General features: G+C 42.7%; 1 protein-coding gene across 8 annotated transcripts in view; it reads right to left on the reverse strand.

Moving 5' to 3' along the window:
- The window catches only part of CHL1 (cell adhesion molecule L1 like), a 189,385-nt gene that overhangs the window by 38,064 nt on the left and 135,261 nt on the right, over window positions 1-16,060 (reverse strand). For 7 of the 8 annotated variants that reach the window (XM_090021238.1, XM_090021242.1, XM_090021236.1 and 4 more), the window contains 7 exons: window positions 15,346-15,530; window positions 6,977-7,108; window positions 6,200-6,337; window positions 5,619-5,730; window positions 4,084-4,250; window positions 1,205-1,370; window positions 344-468 (listed from right to left, as the gene is read on the reverse strand). In XM_090021238.1, coding sequence (XP_089877364.1) covers window positions 344-468; window positions 1,205-1,370; window positions 4,084-4,250; window positions 5,619-5,730; window positions 6,200-6,337; window positions 6,977-7,108; window positions 15,346-15,530 — 1,025 coding nt within the window. Of the gene's footprint in view, window positions 1-343; window positions 469-1,204; window positions 1,371-4,083; window positions 4,251-5,618; window positions 5,731-6,199; window positions 6,338-6,976; window positions 7,109-8,317; window positions 8,384-15,345; window positions 15,531-16,060 lie in introns of all 8 variants that reach the window. The other variant, XM_090021244.1, reaches the window with a different exon arrangement.

Genomic DNA, 16,060 nt, shown 5'->3' on the forward strand with positions numbered 1-16,060 from the left:
AGGCTGCAAGGCAACGGCGGGACTGTTTTGCTATTTCAAATAAAGGGTCTGGCCTGCTTTGGACACTATAAACAATTAGATTGCCTTCCTACAAAAGAAAATGGCTCCCTCCTGTTCACTGTGCTGAAAATATGTTATAGGTATCTTTTATTAAATACTCTGCCTGTGAGATCCTTGTTTCCACAAGTGCTGAGAAAGCATATCCTTAACTGGAGTTAATTGGACTTGCAGGAACTTAGAAAATCAGGCCACAGAGGTTCTATAAACTTAATGGGCAAGTTTTTTAAAGAAAGGCTGTATTAGTGTTTAGTTTATTGCAAACCAGGAAACAAATACTACTTACCAAGGACAATCAATTGGGATTCAGCTGTAACACGGTCTAGAGATGTACTAGCCACACAGGTATAAATACCTTGATCCTCCATTGTTACGCTTGATATGAACACTGTGTCCATGTCAGCAATTATCCTTCAGGACAAAATATGTATACGAATTAGAGAGGAGAGGAGAAAGAGAAAATGTCAAGGAACAGAATAATATAATACAGGAGTTCACACATCCATTACTGTCAGCCTCAAATCGTCCAGCAGGGTTAAGGGATTAGTCCTAGTCCTCCTTAAGTCATTGGCAAATTAATATTTGGAGCAAAATTCAGCCAGGCTTCACTTATCTATAAAACTCATATAAAACACACATGCTGCTTTTAGCATGTACAGTTTAAACTGAGGCTACCAAAGACCTCTATTCTTCTAACTTTTTGAGTGCTGGTATGAAGTGTCAGATTTTGCTCAACCCCTGGCACCCAAGTGTTGAATGGCTGGAATGAAATTCTGGTTTCATTCATGTCAGTGCCAAAATTTCCAATGACTTCATTTGGACCAGAATTTAACGCTCTGACGAAGTTTAAAAGGCAGAGTTTGATGTTTTGTTACGCCACATAGTCCCCTAATGAGCTGCACTGCTCCACAGCATAGCAACTGAATATGAACCTACCTGGAAATCATGGCTTCAAACTCCAAACATTTTTTATATATCCATGTATTGGAAAAACAATGCAGATTCAGTCACAACGAAGCATTTCACTGTTAGACGCTCAGATTTACTCTTCAAATTATTACATTTCATAAGGAAATAAAATTAACTATGCTATATACAACAGAAGGCAGAGTATAAAGACAAGAAGTTTCTGTTTCATTTGGTTTACCTCCCATCTTCTGTGCTATTGATTTGAAGCTCATCTCCGTCTTTTCTCCAGGATAATTTAAAGCTGTGTTTCAAGTGTGGGTCATATTCAGACAGACATTTCAATAACACTGAATGCGATTTCAGCACTTGTGGGTTCTTTGGAGTAACTGCAAGCTTTGTAGCATCTGAGGGATCACAGAAAGTTATTTCGATTGACAATACACAAGTGATTATGCTGCATTTCCTTCGAACAAAACACAGAGAACAATCCTAGTAGCAACCTAGCGCATTCCCCTCCCCACACCTCCTGTATAGATGTGCCCGGTATGACTTGTATATAAAATATGCAACTGTGCAGTAGCAATGAGCTACTATGCAGTATCTTATTACCACTGTACAGTCGCATTGGTGGGCATTAACCAGGATGCCATGCTACTGCGCTGTATTAATGAGCTACTGTGCAGTAGGTTATTGCTACTGTGCCGTAGTGTCTGAAAAAAAAATGTGCCGCAATAGTACTGCGCTGTAACAACTGTGCAGTCCACCACTTGGGTGGACACGGGCACAGAGGAGATTTTTGTGTGTACTTGGATTTGTGCCAGAATATAGTTTACTATCTAATCATTTCCCTTTGAGTTCAGTCTGTGTCAAAAAGGATCATACCACCAATCTGGAGTTTATAGGAAAATGTCACAGGTGAAAATCCTAGTTAATGGTGTGTTATGAAACGAATGAGGGAGAGAAAAAATATGAATACAATTTATACGCCCAATTGCCATTTCAAATAGACTTTGGCAATGATCCAGGAAAAAAATTACAAGCTTATTAAAGTCAAGTGAGAAAAAAATATCACAATCAAGCTGGTTATTTTAAATGACAAATTTGAATGTGGAAGTAGCTGAATAAGTAAGAAAAGTCTACGGGGTGTATATTGCCATATACAGCAAAAAGCATCTTTATGAAAATATAAGTGCGTTTCCCTGTTTCTTCCCTCTCAATCATTTTGTAAGCAAAGAGGAGACTGGACAAGCACCTAGCTGGGGTCGTTTAACCCCAGCGCTCTCTCCTGCCCAGGACAGGGGGGTCGGACTCGATGACCTACTGAGGTCCCTTCCAACCCTAACATGTATGAATCTATGCCCAAATGACATGTAAAACACTAGAGCTTTTTTCTAACTACCAGCCCTGGAAACTCTGAGTGCCATTACGTCCTCAGTGACACTCACTGACATATGGTCTCAATAGAATCTATCCAACTCCATCATTCATTTTAAGCCAAGAAAAGCATCCCCTAAATTGTGTATGTACTAGCAGTGTGCAAAGCGGGCCCTATTCGATTTAGATTCGGATTCAGCCCGAATCAGGGACAGTGATTCAATTCTTTGATTCAGATCACTGTCCCTGACTCGATTCGGCCAAATCCAAACCTGAAGATTCAATGCTGATTCAGAGAATCAGCGATTCAGACAGAGACACAGCTTTAAAAGCATTTTTTACATACCTTGAGGTACCAGCATGGCTTGGGAATGCTGCGATGCTGGGGTGGATAGTGCATCCCACAGGAGCATGGGGGGCTCCCTGCCATGTGCTCAGCAGCAAACCCAGAAGTGGATCAGAAGTACTTCCAGTCCACTTCTGGATCTGCCAGGGAGTGTGGTGGGCCCTCCCCTCCTCTGAGCTCCCCTGGTTCAGCAATCAGCTGCAGGGGGATCACAGGCAGCCTCCACAGGCCCAGGAGGTACCAGTCACCAAACGGGGGGCGGGGTGGCATGCAGAGTGGGGGGACCCTGTGCACTCTGCAGTGTCCCGGGAAGTGGATTGGGGAGTGTGCTAGGGAGCCCCCCGGGCTTCTGTGGGACACTCCGTGTGCCCCAGCAACACAATACTCGTTAGCCCCTGCTATCTAGAGGTATGTAGAAAAAACATTTAAAGCTGTTTCTACGTCTGAATCTTTCCCAGCCTCTCGGAGTTGATTCGAAGAGTTCCAATTCAATTTGAAGAGATTAAAGGGTACTCTGATTCGGTTAGGATTCAGAGATTTGGCCACTGAATCAGGCCAAATCTTCACCAAATCAAATCAGGGACTGAAGCTTCGCCCAGCCCTAGGAGGTGTCACTAATGTAAGAGCAAAAACTTTACAGGAATGCTGCCACTATGTAAAATCAATCCATCCACCAGGTGCCTGGGACACTGACAGAATGACCAAAAAAAAAAGTCTGACCATCCAAATTAATCAAGTAATGTGGATTGTTCCTTTCTAAATCCAATAAATTGAGTAGAACAATGCAAACAGCAAAATCCCAAAGCCTGGATCCCAGTCTAATCCCAATGGGTGGGGTAGGGGACTGTTAGGTGCCCATACATTCAATAAGAGGTTTGGTTCCTTGACAAAATAGAACGGGATGTGTAGATGGGGTAAAAAGAAGCCTAAAGAAGGTAAGGAAGGGGCTTCTGGATTTTTAAGCCTGGTAAAGCAAGGACTTCACTTTGAAACTGGAAAAAAGCAGTGAAGTCTCCAGTAATATTCTGTAACCTGGTTGGGATAAGCCAGCCTTGTTCCATGTGCTAAAGAATATAGAAGGAAGGTTGAACCTAAAAGTATTACCAGATAGGTTCCCCGAAGCACTAGTTAATTAAAAGTTGCAACAGGTCAGGAGCATACTTTTCTTCAGTGTCTCAGACTATGAAAAAAGAGTTCTGCATTTGCAATTCAGGTCCAGAGTAAGAGAAAATGTTGGTACTTCTGAATACAGTGTTGTCTGAAAGCCATGTGATAATTTTGGGAAGCAAAAGGTGTAAAACATGGTGTTTATAAACAGTACTCGCCAGGAAATAATTAATAAATCTAAAGCCTTGCCATGTATATAATATGTCTCCATTTATAAAACAAGATGTTACCTCTAATATCCAGATTGGCATTGACTGCACCTTTTCCAACAGAATTTGTCACCCAACAAGTATATAATCCAGAATCTTCTTTCATTGTTTCTTTTATCTCCAGACTGCCATTTTCATATACGGTATACCGTAGACCTTCAAGTGACTGTGTACTGTCTTCTCTCACCCTAACAATACAATTATGCTCATCAATTATTTTCAGGCATTCTGAAACTGGGCTTTCATACAGACAGAGGAATTCAGCGTTAACACTTATTTCAAGAGATTAACACCAGAGTGTCTGGATTCTATTTTCATTTCTTCCTCTGTAGCTTTTAAGTCATTTAATCACACCACCATTATCATCAAACCAATGGTTCCAAGTTTCAAAGCTAACTAAAGGTATACCTTTGGTGGGTGGGTCAGAAGCCATCAGGGAAATATAAACACTACCAAATGCCAGTAAGATGGTTAAAAAGCCATGATCATGGGCTAAAATGCGTGAAAGCAAGTTGTGCAAGCCAAGGCCTTGGAAAGAGGAACAAATACGTAGGCAATTGAGTAGGGTCGACCACGAAGTTGAGAACCAGAAGACTTAGAAAGAGTGAGTTGTGTTCAGGATACAAATATAGATGTGAGACTAGGAACTGTGTAGCTTTGGTGCAGAGGACGATGTTTTCGCATGAGTTGGTGATGAAGAAATATTTAAGTTTTAAGTTCATTTGTGTTTGAAGATTAAGGATTTTTAGGTATTGGTTCAGTGGGTAATGTTCTGCAATTGTTGGAACGCATTTTGGTGGGTTTTGTAGAGTGGCAATGGGTTTTGTAAGAGGCAAGTGAAGTGAATGTTTCTAGCATGATTAAATGGTTTTTATTACAAGGATCATATACAGGGGCAGATAGATGAATGCACATATATACATGGCACTTTTTTAGTTGAGAATTTTCTAGTATTATTGTTTGGGTGAGGGTTTGAGATGGTTTGCTCTTCAATGGGACATAACTGTCTTGCAGTTCAAATGCCATTTCAATAGATCTCTACCTGGAGAGACCACCTCTTTAAGGCAGTCAATATGTGTCTATCACTGGTGATGTTACTGAATCCTTCATGGGTTTTGGAAATCACGCAATCACTGACTGCACAGCATAGGAACATTGCTTGGTAAATGTGCTTCACAGCTCGGTGATCTTCTGTCCCAATTATACATTTGTACGAAGAAAGCAACTCATCCAGTGAGAATGGAAGCACCTGATATACTGGCTTATACAGCCAATAATCCCTCAGTTTACCAATCTAAGGGCTATTACAATACCTGCCTTGAGCAGATATTGGAAGGAAGGATTTAATCCTTCTTCAGCAGAATGTTTGGAGATTCACGAGGGAAAACTCGCAATGAATCCAGAAAACTGGCAGCATTTTATTCATTATTATATTTGACTCGATAACCATGACAACTAGCAGAAGTTTCAGTGTTTGTATTCTGAGATTAACATAGTTTGTTTATAAACAGCCATTTAAAAGTAGCAGCACACAAACCCAGTTATCAAAGGCTTACCATCTAATAACTGGAGGAGGTGAGGCAAAAACTTTACAGTGCAAGAACGCACTATAGCCCACAACTGTGGCGTAGTCTTCACCCTCTGGGGTTAGCACTACTGGACTAACACCTGAAAAACAGAATACATATTAATAATATTGTGCACTGGACACTGAAGTTGGTAAGAAACATTTTTCAGAGCCTCCGACTCTAGTAATTGGGTGACTGCAAGACGGAGAAATTCTGCACACCAGAAGTTCTTGCCACCTCTGGGCAAAGGTACCTGAGCAGCTGCAGCCCATAGAGGGTGATAATTGGAATCGGACATGAAGATTTCAAATATTTAATAACTAAATCGTTTGTTTATAACTATACTATTAAGAGCAAGGTCCAGGTTCCATCCCTTTGGCTTTATTTTTTTTTTTATTCATGAAGTTACTACCAACCAATATAGCACAAGTGCTAGTTTAGATAAACAATGGTAACATGAGCAACCTTAGATCCCATCTACAAATTCTGACTCCAACAATTTACCCTGAAGGAGCTAGAAGTTAGTAATGCCCTTTTCATAAACATCTTCCTATTGTGAGAGTACTCACTGATAACATTCACGTTGGCAGTCGCCAGGATGGTACCATGCTTGTTTGTGGCTTCGCACTGATACACGGCACTGTCCTGAAGTTGTAGGTTGATAAGGCTGATCTCTCTGGGAAGGATTTGGCCCCTGTACGTCCTCCCTGAAAGGAAACCAAATATACCAGTAGGATAAGGAACCACTGTTATTACTACTGTTCCAGCAGTTCCCTTTCAAATGCAAGCACAAGGAGTGTGTTATGTCCTCAGCGTTAGGCTAACAGTTGACCTGACAGCCAGAAAACTGTCCTGGTAGACTAAACATGGGGTTGTGGCTACTCTGATTACCAGCAGAATTTTTTAGAGCCCTTCATAAATATTTTACTTTTGATGGTAGCTACACAGTTATATTTTGAAATATCTCTTCCAGGTATTTAGTGCCTGAGAAGGAACTGGGAAGGGGCCTCACGCTGCAGCCATATTCTGGATGTCTTTATGACCACCAGTCCAGATTCAGAAAAGTAGGATGATAAACCTCGGAGGCCAGCTAGTGCCACTAGAGTTGGATCCATATTCCTTAAAATGCAAACATTATATTGACCGGCTGCAGTCAGTAAATTGAGAGAACTACTGCACAAGTCGTCTCCAAATTGTTGCTAATTTTATTTCCTTTGTTACCACTATGAAGTGTTACCTTTGACCAAAACGATCTTCACAACACGGTTGGATCAATGAGCCACTTTTGGCTGGGGGCACGGCACATGTGGAGCCTGGTAAAACGATATCTTGTCCTCTGCACTTACCATCAATGGGCATCCCATTAAGTTTCCACTTTATGGTTGGTTCAGGGTTGCCAATAGCTTGACAAAACAATACGAGATTTGACCCAACGCTGTAAACATTGCTGGCAGGCTTCTTTACCCACTGAGGAGGTTCTGTTAAGGAGAGAAATAACATTTCAGCAGACCTTACAACAAAGAGAAGTAGCAATGCACTCAAAACTGCTAAAACTATCATCTCCCAGCAGATGGCAAACTCTGTCAACTTTTACTGAAGAAGAGTTTCTCTTAAAGAATACTGTATTAGTATGCAGTCATGTTTTATTTTGGCTCATGCGCTGATTATGCTGGAGTTAAAAAATCGAGAAACCTTCCTCTGTTCAGACTAGAACTGCCAAAATTGAACGTGAATGGGTGAAATGGGCACAATATATTTTGAGGTGTAAATGTCCACCTGTAAGTGATTGGCGACAGGCAGGTTGGTGAAAATGGCTAGGTTGGATGTATGTGTTTTTTTCCCCATAAAGCCCTTCAAATGTGGGGTTGCTAACTCTGGAATGATATTTGGATATGTCAGAACAGCAACTGAAATGCAAAGTGTCCACTGAAACCAAATCCTCCCACTTGAATGGAAGCATGTGGCTTTCACTGACCTCGATGGGAGCTATGCACTGCTTCCAGGGACGGCCTGGCTGCAATGACAGTATTTTCGTGACTTCAACAGCTTGAGTTTAGGGATTGTGCCTATGCCTGCTACTCTGTGTGGTCTGGATGGATCCCTGTGCTTTCTCACATTCTGCACATACTAACTACATCCATTGTAATCCCTAGGGCCTCCCTGGATTGTCTTTGGGTCAATGAGAGCTCTAATGACTGCAGTGGGCTTGAACCAGTCTCTAATGGGCAGAGAGCAGTCATCACTCGAAAGTCAACAGTTGTACAAAGTTGTCCACATGGTGGAGCTGTGATCTATTACCAAATTTCCCTCTTATTAGATCAGGAACTAAATGCTACGTTCTAGCAGCAGGGTAACCGTTATTTTAGAAAAAAAGAAAAACAACCAATGTGTTTCTAATAGCAAGCACTGTGTGTTAGTTAAATACTATATGTACTTCAACCAAAAATACAAACTGTAAATGAGGGAGCTAACTCAGACATTTTTTACGCTGCAGAAAGAGTTTGTATGAACTCTCGTGAAACCTTTCTGATGTCTACAAAAGAAAGAACTCAAAGCCCTCTCACTGAAGCTATATGAAACATGGCTTTAAAAAATAATCTATATTCCTCTTTTCCCTTACTCCACTGTATGGTAAGAAAATGGTTGGTCTGATCGAAGGGACCAGGAACTTCTATATTTATGCTTACTTCTGATACTAATCCCATCTGAGGCCTTGGTTGAGTTCCTTGACTTCTCTGTCCTAGTTTTCTGATCTGAAAAGATGAATTAATGAATCCAAACTATAAGGATTAATTAGTCAATGTTTATATAATACACTGCAGGTCAGCAGGACGGTTGATTATTAATATATCTTGAGATATGTTTGATATGACATATTAGAACCAAAAATCATTGCCTTTACATATATGCACTATTAATGACTATGGATAGGTGGTATGATTCAGTGAGAGATTCTATAAAAGTTCATGGTTTTCTACAGTACAGAATTCATTTAGGATGTCCTACAATGGTGCTTCTCAATCTTTTCAGACTCAAAGTCCCTCTTGTTATACTTGGCGCGCCCTCTCAGAAATAACCAGCTCTATGGGATTTGCTGACAGAAAAATAATAAGCAATTCTTCTGTGGCAAAGGGCTCATAAAAATTAAATAGGTCATAATGTTTTGGATATTATAGTTTCCTATTTGAAATCATCAGGTTTATCTTGTGAATCATGTTTGTACACCTAACGGTACAAACATTGTATGGGCACTCGGTGGCCACCCTTACAAGGATCTCAGGAGGCTCTAAGGTGCCACATCACCTGGTTGAGAATCGCTGCTCTGCAATGCTACAGGTAAAAGGACAGACGTAAAATCCAACTTCAAATGTATCTAAAATATATATTCTGTTCATACTGTATTCCAACGGATCCAGGCTCTTCTACTGCCTTCATCACCATACCATCTAGTAGTGCATTATAAATAACATGCCTAACATATGTCGCATGACTTTTCCGCTCATCCTAGAATGCACATGGAACAACAGGTGAGCAGGTTTTGTGACCATCCTTGGCTCTTGTACAAATTCAGTCCATAAAATGGGTCTAGCTCCTATGAAAGCTTTGTCTCCTATCTAAACAACTTATGTGTTTTTACTAGAAAGTTTGGCTGCACCTAAGGAGCACTACTGTCAACCACAGTGCTCATGATGGAGCTATAGGTATCCCTTTAGTTATGCTGGAGCTAAGAAAGGATCAAAAAAGAAAGGATCAAGACTACAATGAAAGTATAGTGTCATCAGATAACCAAAGTACAGTTCAGGATCACTATCCATGGAGAAGCTGCAGGTGGCTTAAATAAACTGAATACATGGTGCTAGTTTCTCCTTATACCCAGTTGCTAAACTGCTTTAAAATCAGAGCTAAAAATTCCTAGTCTACCTGCTTTTCTAATGCTGCTTTTCCAAATAAGAAATGGTTGTAGTTGCCTCAGGAAATTATGTAACTGTGATTTCCTCCAAGTACTAAACTGCAGCCCCTGCCCGCAAAAAGCCTGAGAAATGCTTCTGTGGAAAGAAGAGGTGAATTGGAGATAGCAAGGAAATAGGAACCTACACCAAGTGCTTCTACAAAATCCAAAAGTCATCTCTTCACACGAGCAAAATTGGTAACTGTGGACACAAGAGGCACTTCAGTCAAGACTGGGACCCCATTATATTGCGGATTGTGTTGGGCAAAACATTTACAGGTTATACGATTGTTAAATAATAATTAGAAACCCCTGAAATCCTGGGCCTTTTTTAAAAAAGGACTTTCCCTACCAGTATTTCTGTGCCTACTTCACTGTTCCCAGCTAACCTCTTCTCAGGGAGAGATTAAAATGTTCAAACAATCAAGCAATTTTCTGGCTGAACATTTTTCTGGTACTATGTTTGTCAATAATTGCCTGAATCCTTGCCCTCAGTGCATTGTAGGATAAATAAGCAGGCTGTATGCAAATACTGGCACCTGGGAATGCTGTTAAGACAAGTAAGGTTTGGTTTTCTCATGCTCAAATATCAGGAAAAAAAATGATAGGTATAAGACAGGAGAAATGATAACTTGGTTCTGATCTATGAACTAGCAATAGGAAAGAGAATGGGTGGAGCAGCAGAGGTAGTGAATAAAAGAGATAGTCCTTCTACTTTACATGTTAATTTTATCTTCCTGTGTACACCCTTAAAAAAGAGATTATCAGGTCCTCAGGTGCTACCTATCAGCAAACTCCAGTGAAATCAACTGAAGTTAACAAAGCTACCTTCATTTACCCCAGGTAAGTATCTGCCCTGAATGTGTATGTAGAGGATGAGAATGAACATGTTCTCATAATTAAATTGCTAGGCTGTGCTGTAGATGATTACACGGTCAGGTGGGTGGCAAATTAGCTTAGGGGTCACACCCAGAGAGTGGTGGTAGACAGGTCGGTATCGATCTGCAAGGACGTGGGCAGTGAGGTCCTGCAAGGCTTGGTCCTTGGACCAATGCAATTCAATGTCTTCATCAGTGACTTGGAGGAGGGCATGGAGAGCACCCTGCCCAAGTTTGCAGATGATTCCAAATTATGGGGCAAAGTTAACACACCAGAGGGTAGGGAATGGATCCAGGTGGATCTGGTCAGGTTGGAAAAATGGGCAGAACTAAATAGGATGCAGTTCAACGAAGACAAGCGCAAAGTGCTGTACTTGGGCAAAAAGAACCACTGACTCACTTACAGGCTGGGGGTGACGTTCTCAGCAGCACGGCAGTGGAAAGGGATCTTGGAGTCATAGCTGACTTCAAGATGAACACAAGTCATCAGTGTGACAAAGTGATCAACAAGGCTAACCGCACTTTATCATGCATTAGCAGATGCATGATGAACAGGTCCAGGGAGGTGGTCCTTCCCTTCTATGTGACACTGGTCAGGCCGCAGTTGGAGTACTGTGTCCAGTTCTGGGCACCGCACTTCAAGAGGGATGTGGATAGCCTTGAGAGGGTCCAGAGGAGGCCACTTGTATGGTCAGAGGCCTGCAGGCAAGGCCCTACGAGGAGAGACTGAGGGACCTAGATCTCTTCAGCCTTTACAAGAGAAGGCGGAGAGGTAATCTTGTGGCTGCCTATAAATACACCAAGGGAGGGCAGCAGGGAATAGGAGATGCTCTGTTTACTAGGGCACCCCCCTGGAGTAATTAGGAACAATGGCCACAAATTGACAGAGAGCAGATTTAGGTTGGACATTAGAAACAACTTTTACACAGTAAGGGTTTCATAGTTTCATAGTTTCTAGGGTCGGAAGGGACCTGAGCAGATCATCAAGTCTGACCCGCTGCCATGGCAGGAAAGAGTATGAGGTCAAACGACCCCAGCAAGGTGTTCATCTGGCCTCCTCTTAAACACCCCCAGGGTAGGAGCCAGCACCACTTCTCTTGGAAGCTGGTCCTAGATCCTAGCCGCCCTGACCGTGAAGTCGCGCCTACTGATGTCTAATCTGAATCTCCCCTCTGCCAGCCTGTGACCGTTATTCCTGGTCACTCCTGGCGGTGCTCGGGGGAACAGGGACTCCCCCAATGCTTCCTGGTCCCCTCTGACTAGTTAGTAACAGGCCACAAGATCCCCCCTCGGCCTTCTCTTGTGGAGGCTGAACAGGTTCAAGTCCCATAGCCTGTCCTCATAAGGCCTGCCCTGCTGTCCCCTGATCATGCGAGTGGCCTCCTCTGGACCCTCTCGATGCTGTCCACATCCCTCCTGAAACGCGGCACCCAGAACTGGATGCAGCACTCCAGCTGCGGCCTGACCAGCGCCGCATAGACAGGGAGGATCACCTCCGTGGACCTGCTCGAGATGCATCTGTGGATGCATGACAAGGTGCGGTTGGCCTTCCTGACCATGTCCCCACACTGCCGGCCCACGTTCATCTTGGCATCAATGATGACTCCAACATCCTTTTCTGCCTCTGCCAGAAGGGAATGGGCTTCCAGGGGAGGTGGTGCTCTCCCCTACCTTAGGGGTCTTCAAGAGGAGACTGACTACAGCGCTCTTTCCTGCCCAGGGCAGGGGGCTGGACTCAGTGACCTACTGAGGTCCCTTCTGACCCTAACATCTATGAATCTATGTTTTGTGATTGTTAGTGACATCATTCAAAACCCAAATAAAAGGACAGTATTTGACCTCAATTTTATGCCAATATGCCACATGTGAGAAGACTCTTAAAAGATGGAATTCCTATTAGTGATATCAACCTACATTATGGAGAAAAGGGTTTAAAAGCTCACATAAAAGCATTTCTAATACAATATGGTGATTATTAGAGGTTTTATTGGGGGGGTTATGGTGGGGGTTTTGGGAGGGTGGAGAATTGCTTTTTTAATTAACAGAACTGATCATTAATCAGGAAGCTTTGGTCCCTGTAAAAATCTGGGGGTCAACCTTCTCAACTGCTTAATTAACGTAATTTCTCTGGTACGTTACTTTTTGCTGCTCCTGCAATTCCTTGGAAAGCTGCAATTTTTAAAGCTGAAAAAACCATGGGCAGATTGTTAAAATATTCAGCTACAGTAGAGATGTTCCAAACCATCTGGAATGATTTCTGGGAGTCAGCAACTTCCCATACAGTAGCAGTCAAGCACTCCCCGCAACCTGGTGGCCTACTCCCCCTCCTCCATCTCCCCTCTGACACAACGCGCACACTTGGGAAAAGCAGCACATACGCAAAACAGGATTGTGTTTAATGGTCAAATAATGTGACAAACGGCTGTTCTGTGTGTTAACAACTGAATGCAGGGTAGGCGTTTGCCAGGCTTTTTTCCTTTCAGTTATTCCTTCCTGAGAGGAGAGAGAAGAGATGGGGCGGCAGAGATTAAAATCAAGCAGTTGGCAGATGTGGATGGTTTAATACTGTATGAGCACATTTCTCTCTGCAGAGTGGAGGTTTTTATTTACTTATTTTTTTCCTTGACGCAAGTGAAAAATGTTGTTGCCAAGTCTTTCAATTAGGTTTCTACATCCTCATTCAGGAGCCTTTTTTTGTTGCTGGTTTTTTTTTTTGGGGGGGGGGTGTCCAAACCAAACGAGCAGCTATGCGAGCAGAGCTGAAAGAGCAGCATTACCAAGAGACACCTCTGAAGGTTTTCTTCTGCCCTATTGTGAGCCCAATTATGACTCTTCACCTGGGAATAAGGAGTCACCACATTTTTCTGTCTTGCCTGCATCACTACAGCTTGCACAGACGACAAGGCTATAAAAGCATAAGGCAACAAGCTGCTATTGCTCCCTCCTGGGCTGATGGGGGGTCAGAGCAGGAAGAACTTAGAGTGCCCCCCTTTTTAAAGCTTTCTGGGGCCCAGAAGAGAGGTAACCTCCTCCAGAAAGGGGGCTGAGCTGCACCACTCTGACCAGGAACACTGCAAATCTTAGCCCCGTACCTGTTTTGTTCCTGAGGCAACAGAGCTACCCATTGAACTGCCCTATAAACTCTGAAAGAGGAGCACCTATTTGTCATTTCAGCTCCTCTAAACCACTGTGTGGCATTGCTTTTCTGTTGCTGGGTAAACACAGAGGCCCCTGGCACACGTTAACCAATTAATCATGTCTTAAGTTGTTACCCGGCCAAGCGTTAATGCAATTAATGGAGTCATAAAACAAGGAATAAGCCACAACATTATGCCACAAAAAAAGTGTGTCATAACTTTGTGGTTGGTTCCTATCTCACTATTAACCAAATGTGTGGCCAGGTAGGCCACACTGATGCAGTTCCTAGCCCCCGGGGTGCAGCATGTGCCCGCGTGGCTGGAAGCTCCAGCAGGTGACAGGGCTCCCAGCTGCAGAAGCTGGCTACCTGCTAGCACAGGGGGATTGTGATCCTGGGCTCCCACTGAACCAGCAGTAAGGTACAATGGGATCCAATACTGGATCCCACAATCACACCCCCTGCCATACACATGTGGCATAGTAGAAAGCATGACTGTGGAGATCCCACAGCAGATCCTATTGATCCTTCCCTTGCACACTTTTGCCAGGGGCCTCTCTGACTCTTCATTTGTGTGTCTGGAGACTATTGCAGCATATAACAACAACATCATTGGTAGTAGCAGTGGTATCATTATCAGTGTTCATAACTGTTGTTATTCTTGTTATTCTTAAAGTGTCAATAGCAAAGGCAGATACTGCTATTATTATTAATTGTTCTTTAAGTGTTGGCAATATCCCTGTCCTAAGGAGTTTACAGCCTACAGAGATGAACAAAAGAAAGTCCACTAGCAAACTTCAAGGCTGGTATGAACAGAGCGCACACTTAGTGGGGGAGAAGGTGTCTCAGGCATGTAGGAGTGTGTGAAAGTCGACTCTGGGTTCTCAGTGGGAGGATGTCGAGTGGGCATAGAGATAAGCCAGATCAGCAACAGAAAAAATGAGAGTGGGAGTGTAGTTATGGCAGGAGAGATATAAGCAGAAGCAGAGTCCTGAGGCTGAGGAGTATTAAGCATGATGTGGAAGGAGTCAAAGAAACGATTGAGGAGTTACAGTGGTAGGAAATACAGATAATTTTCTGGCAGAGCCATTTTGGGCAAATGGGAAGGAAATGAGGCAAGTGTCAGGCCAGAGGGAAAGAATATGAAATTATTCACACTTCTTAATTGGTGATAAATGTGATTAATATGCGGGAGATCAACCATCAGTAACAATGTTTCTGTGAAGCCTTATAATCTGTTAGTCTTAATTTATCTTGTTTTTGTAAGATGCCTTCAAATTCTCCCTCTAAATACAGAGATTGTTTTTGCAACTTATTCAATGGAGTGAGAGAAGTCTGCTTAAATGGTGCCTAGATCTGGTCCGAAGCTATCCTATTTCACATCAATTTAAAAAGCAAACAAACCCTAGTTTTATAGACGTTATGGCCTGATGATGCAATTACATCATCTAACCTGACATCCAATATAACACAGGTGATGGGATTCATGTTTCAACTAAAACAGATCTTAACAGTTAGAGCCAGATGTTTGAATTTATTAAGAGCATAGCATGGGAAACCCAAATATTAACGGTTGAAGAAAACATCAGTTTTCATTCACTTTCATGCGAGAGATGAGCTGTATTAATTAATGCAGTACCACCAACTTAAATGCAATGACGCGACTTTATACCAGCTGCGACTCTAACTTGTTACCTTGCAACTGCCCATTTGGTTCAATACATAAAACTACTTAAAATATATATGGAGCACCTTCCACATGGACCTGGAACTCATGTTTCACTGTCCCCACAGAATTCTTTGCCGTGCACAGGTAAGTTCCTTCATCGGCTGCGGAAACTTCTCCGATCTTCAAAACCTTTCCGTAATTTTCCATCGCTGCCCTGGCCTTGGGCATGTCTCTACCAACCCTGGTCCAGCTTACATGAGGAGTTGGGCTATGGGGAAAAGAAAGAAAAAGGATGCGGAGGGTTTATTTTAGTTCAGGGTGGGTTTTTTTAGTCTGATGTGTATGGGAGAGTGGGGATGGCTGAAGCTGTATCTTAACACTTCATGGTCAGTATAACAAATAATGAGCGTTTATGCATAACCCTTTGTGAGAATGTGTTTGCAGAATTCCCCCACGTGCCCCTTTGTGTGCACAGCTTGCACGTTTTCCCCATTCGAACACCCAGCCTGGAGCTTTTATATTGTTCATGGCTTGTACTGCCTCTTGGTTAAAAGGAACCCATGTTCAATGAATCCTCCACTGCCAACAGCAGGTCATGACACACGTTTGCATACCTTGTAAATATATTGGCATGAACCATAGCAGAGGGACTGAAGCTTGTTTGTCCTATTCCATAAGGGCCCTTGCAGACAGTCAAAGGGAAATGGCATCATTAAAATGACTTTGCCCAGAACCTTGCCTAATCAGACCAATTTCTAATCATATGCTGGACATGCCTGAAAAAAGTACTTTATGATA

Source organism: Crocodylus siamensis, chromosome 11 (assembly GCF_052110815.1).
Source record: "Crocodylus siamensis isolate JL-2025a chromosome 11, ASM5211081v1, whole genome shotgun sequence".
Lineage (NCBI taxonomy): Eukaryota > Metazoa > Chordata > Crocodylia > Crocodylidae > Crocodylus > Crocodylus siamensis.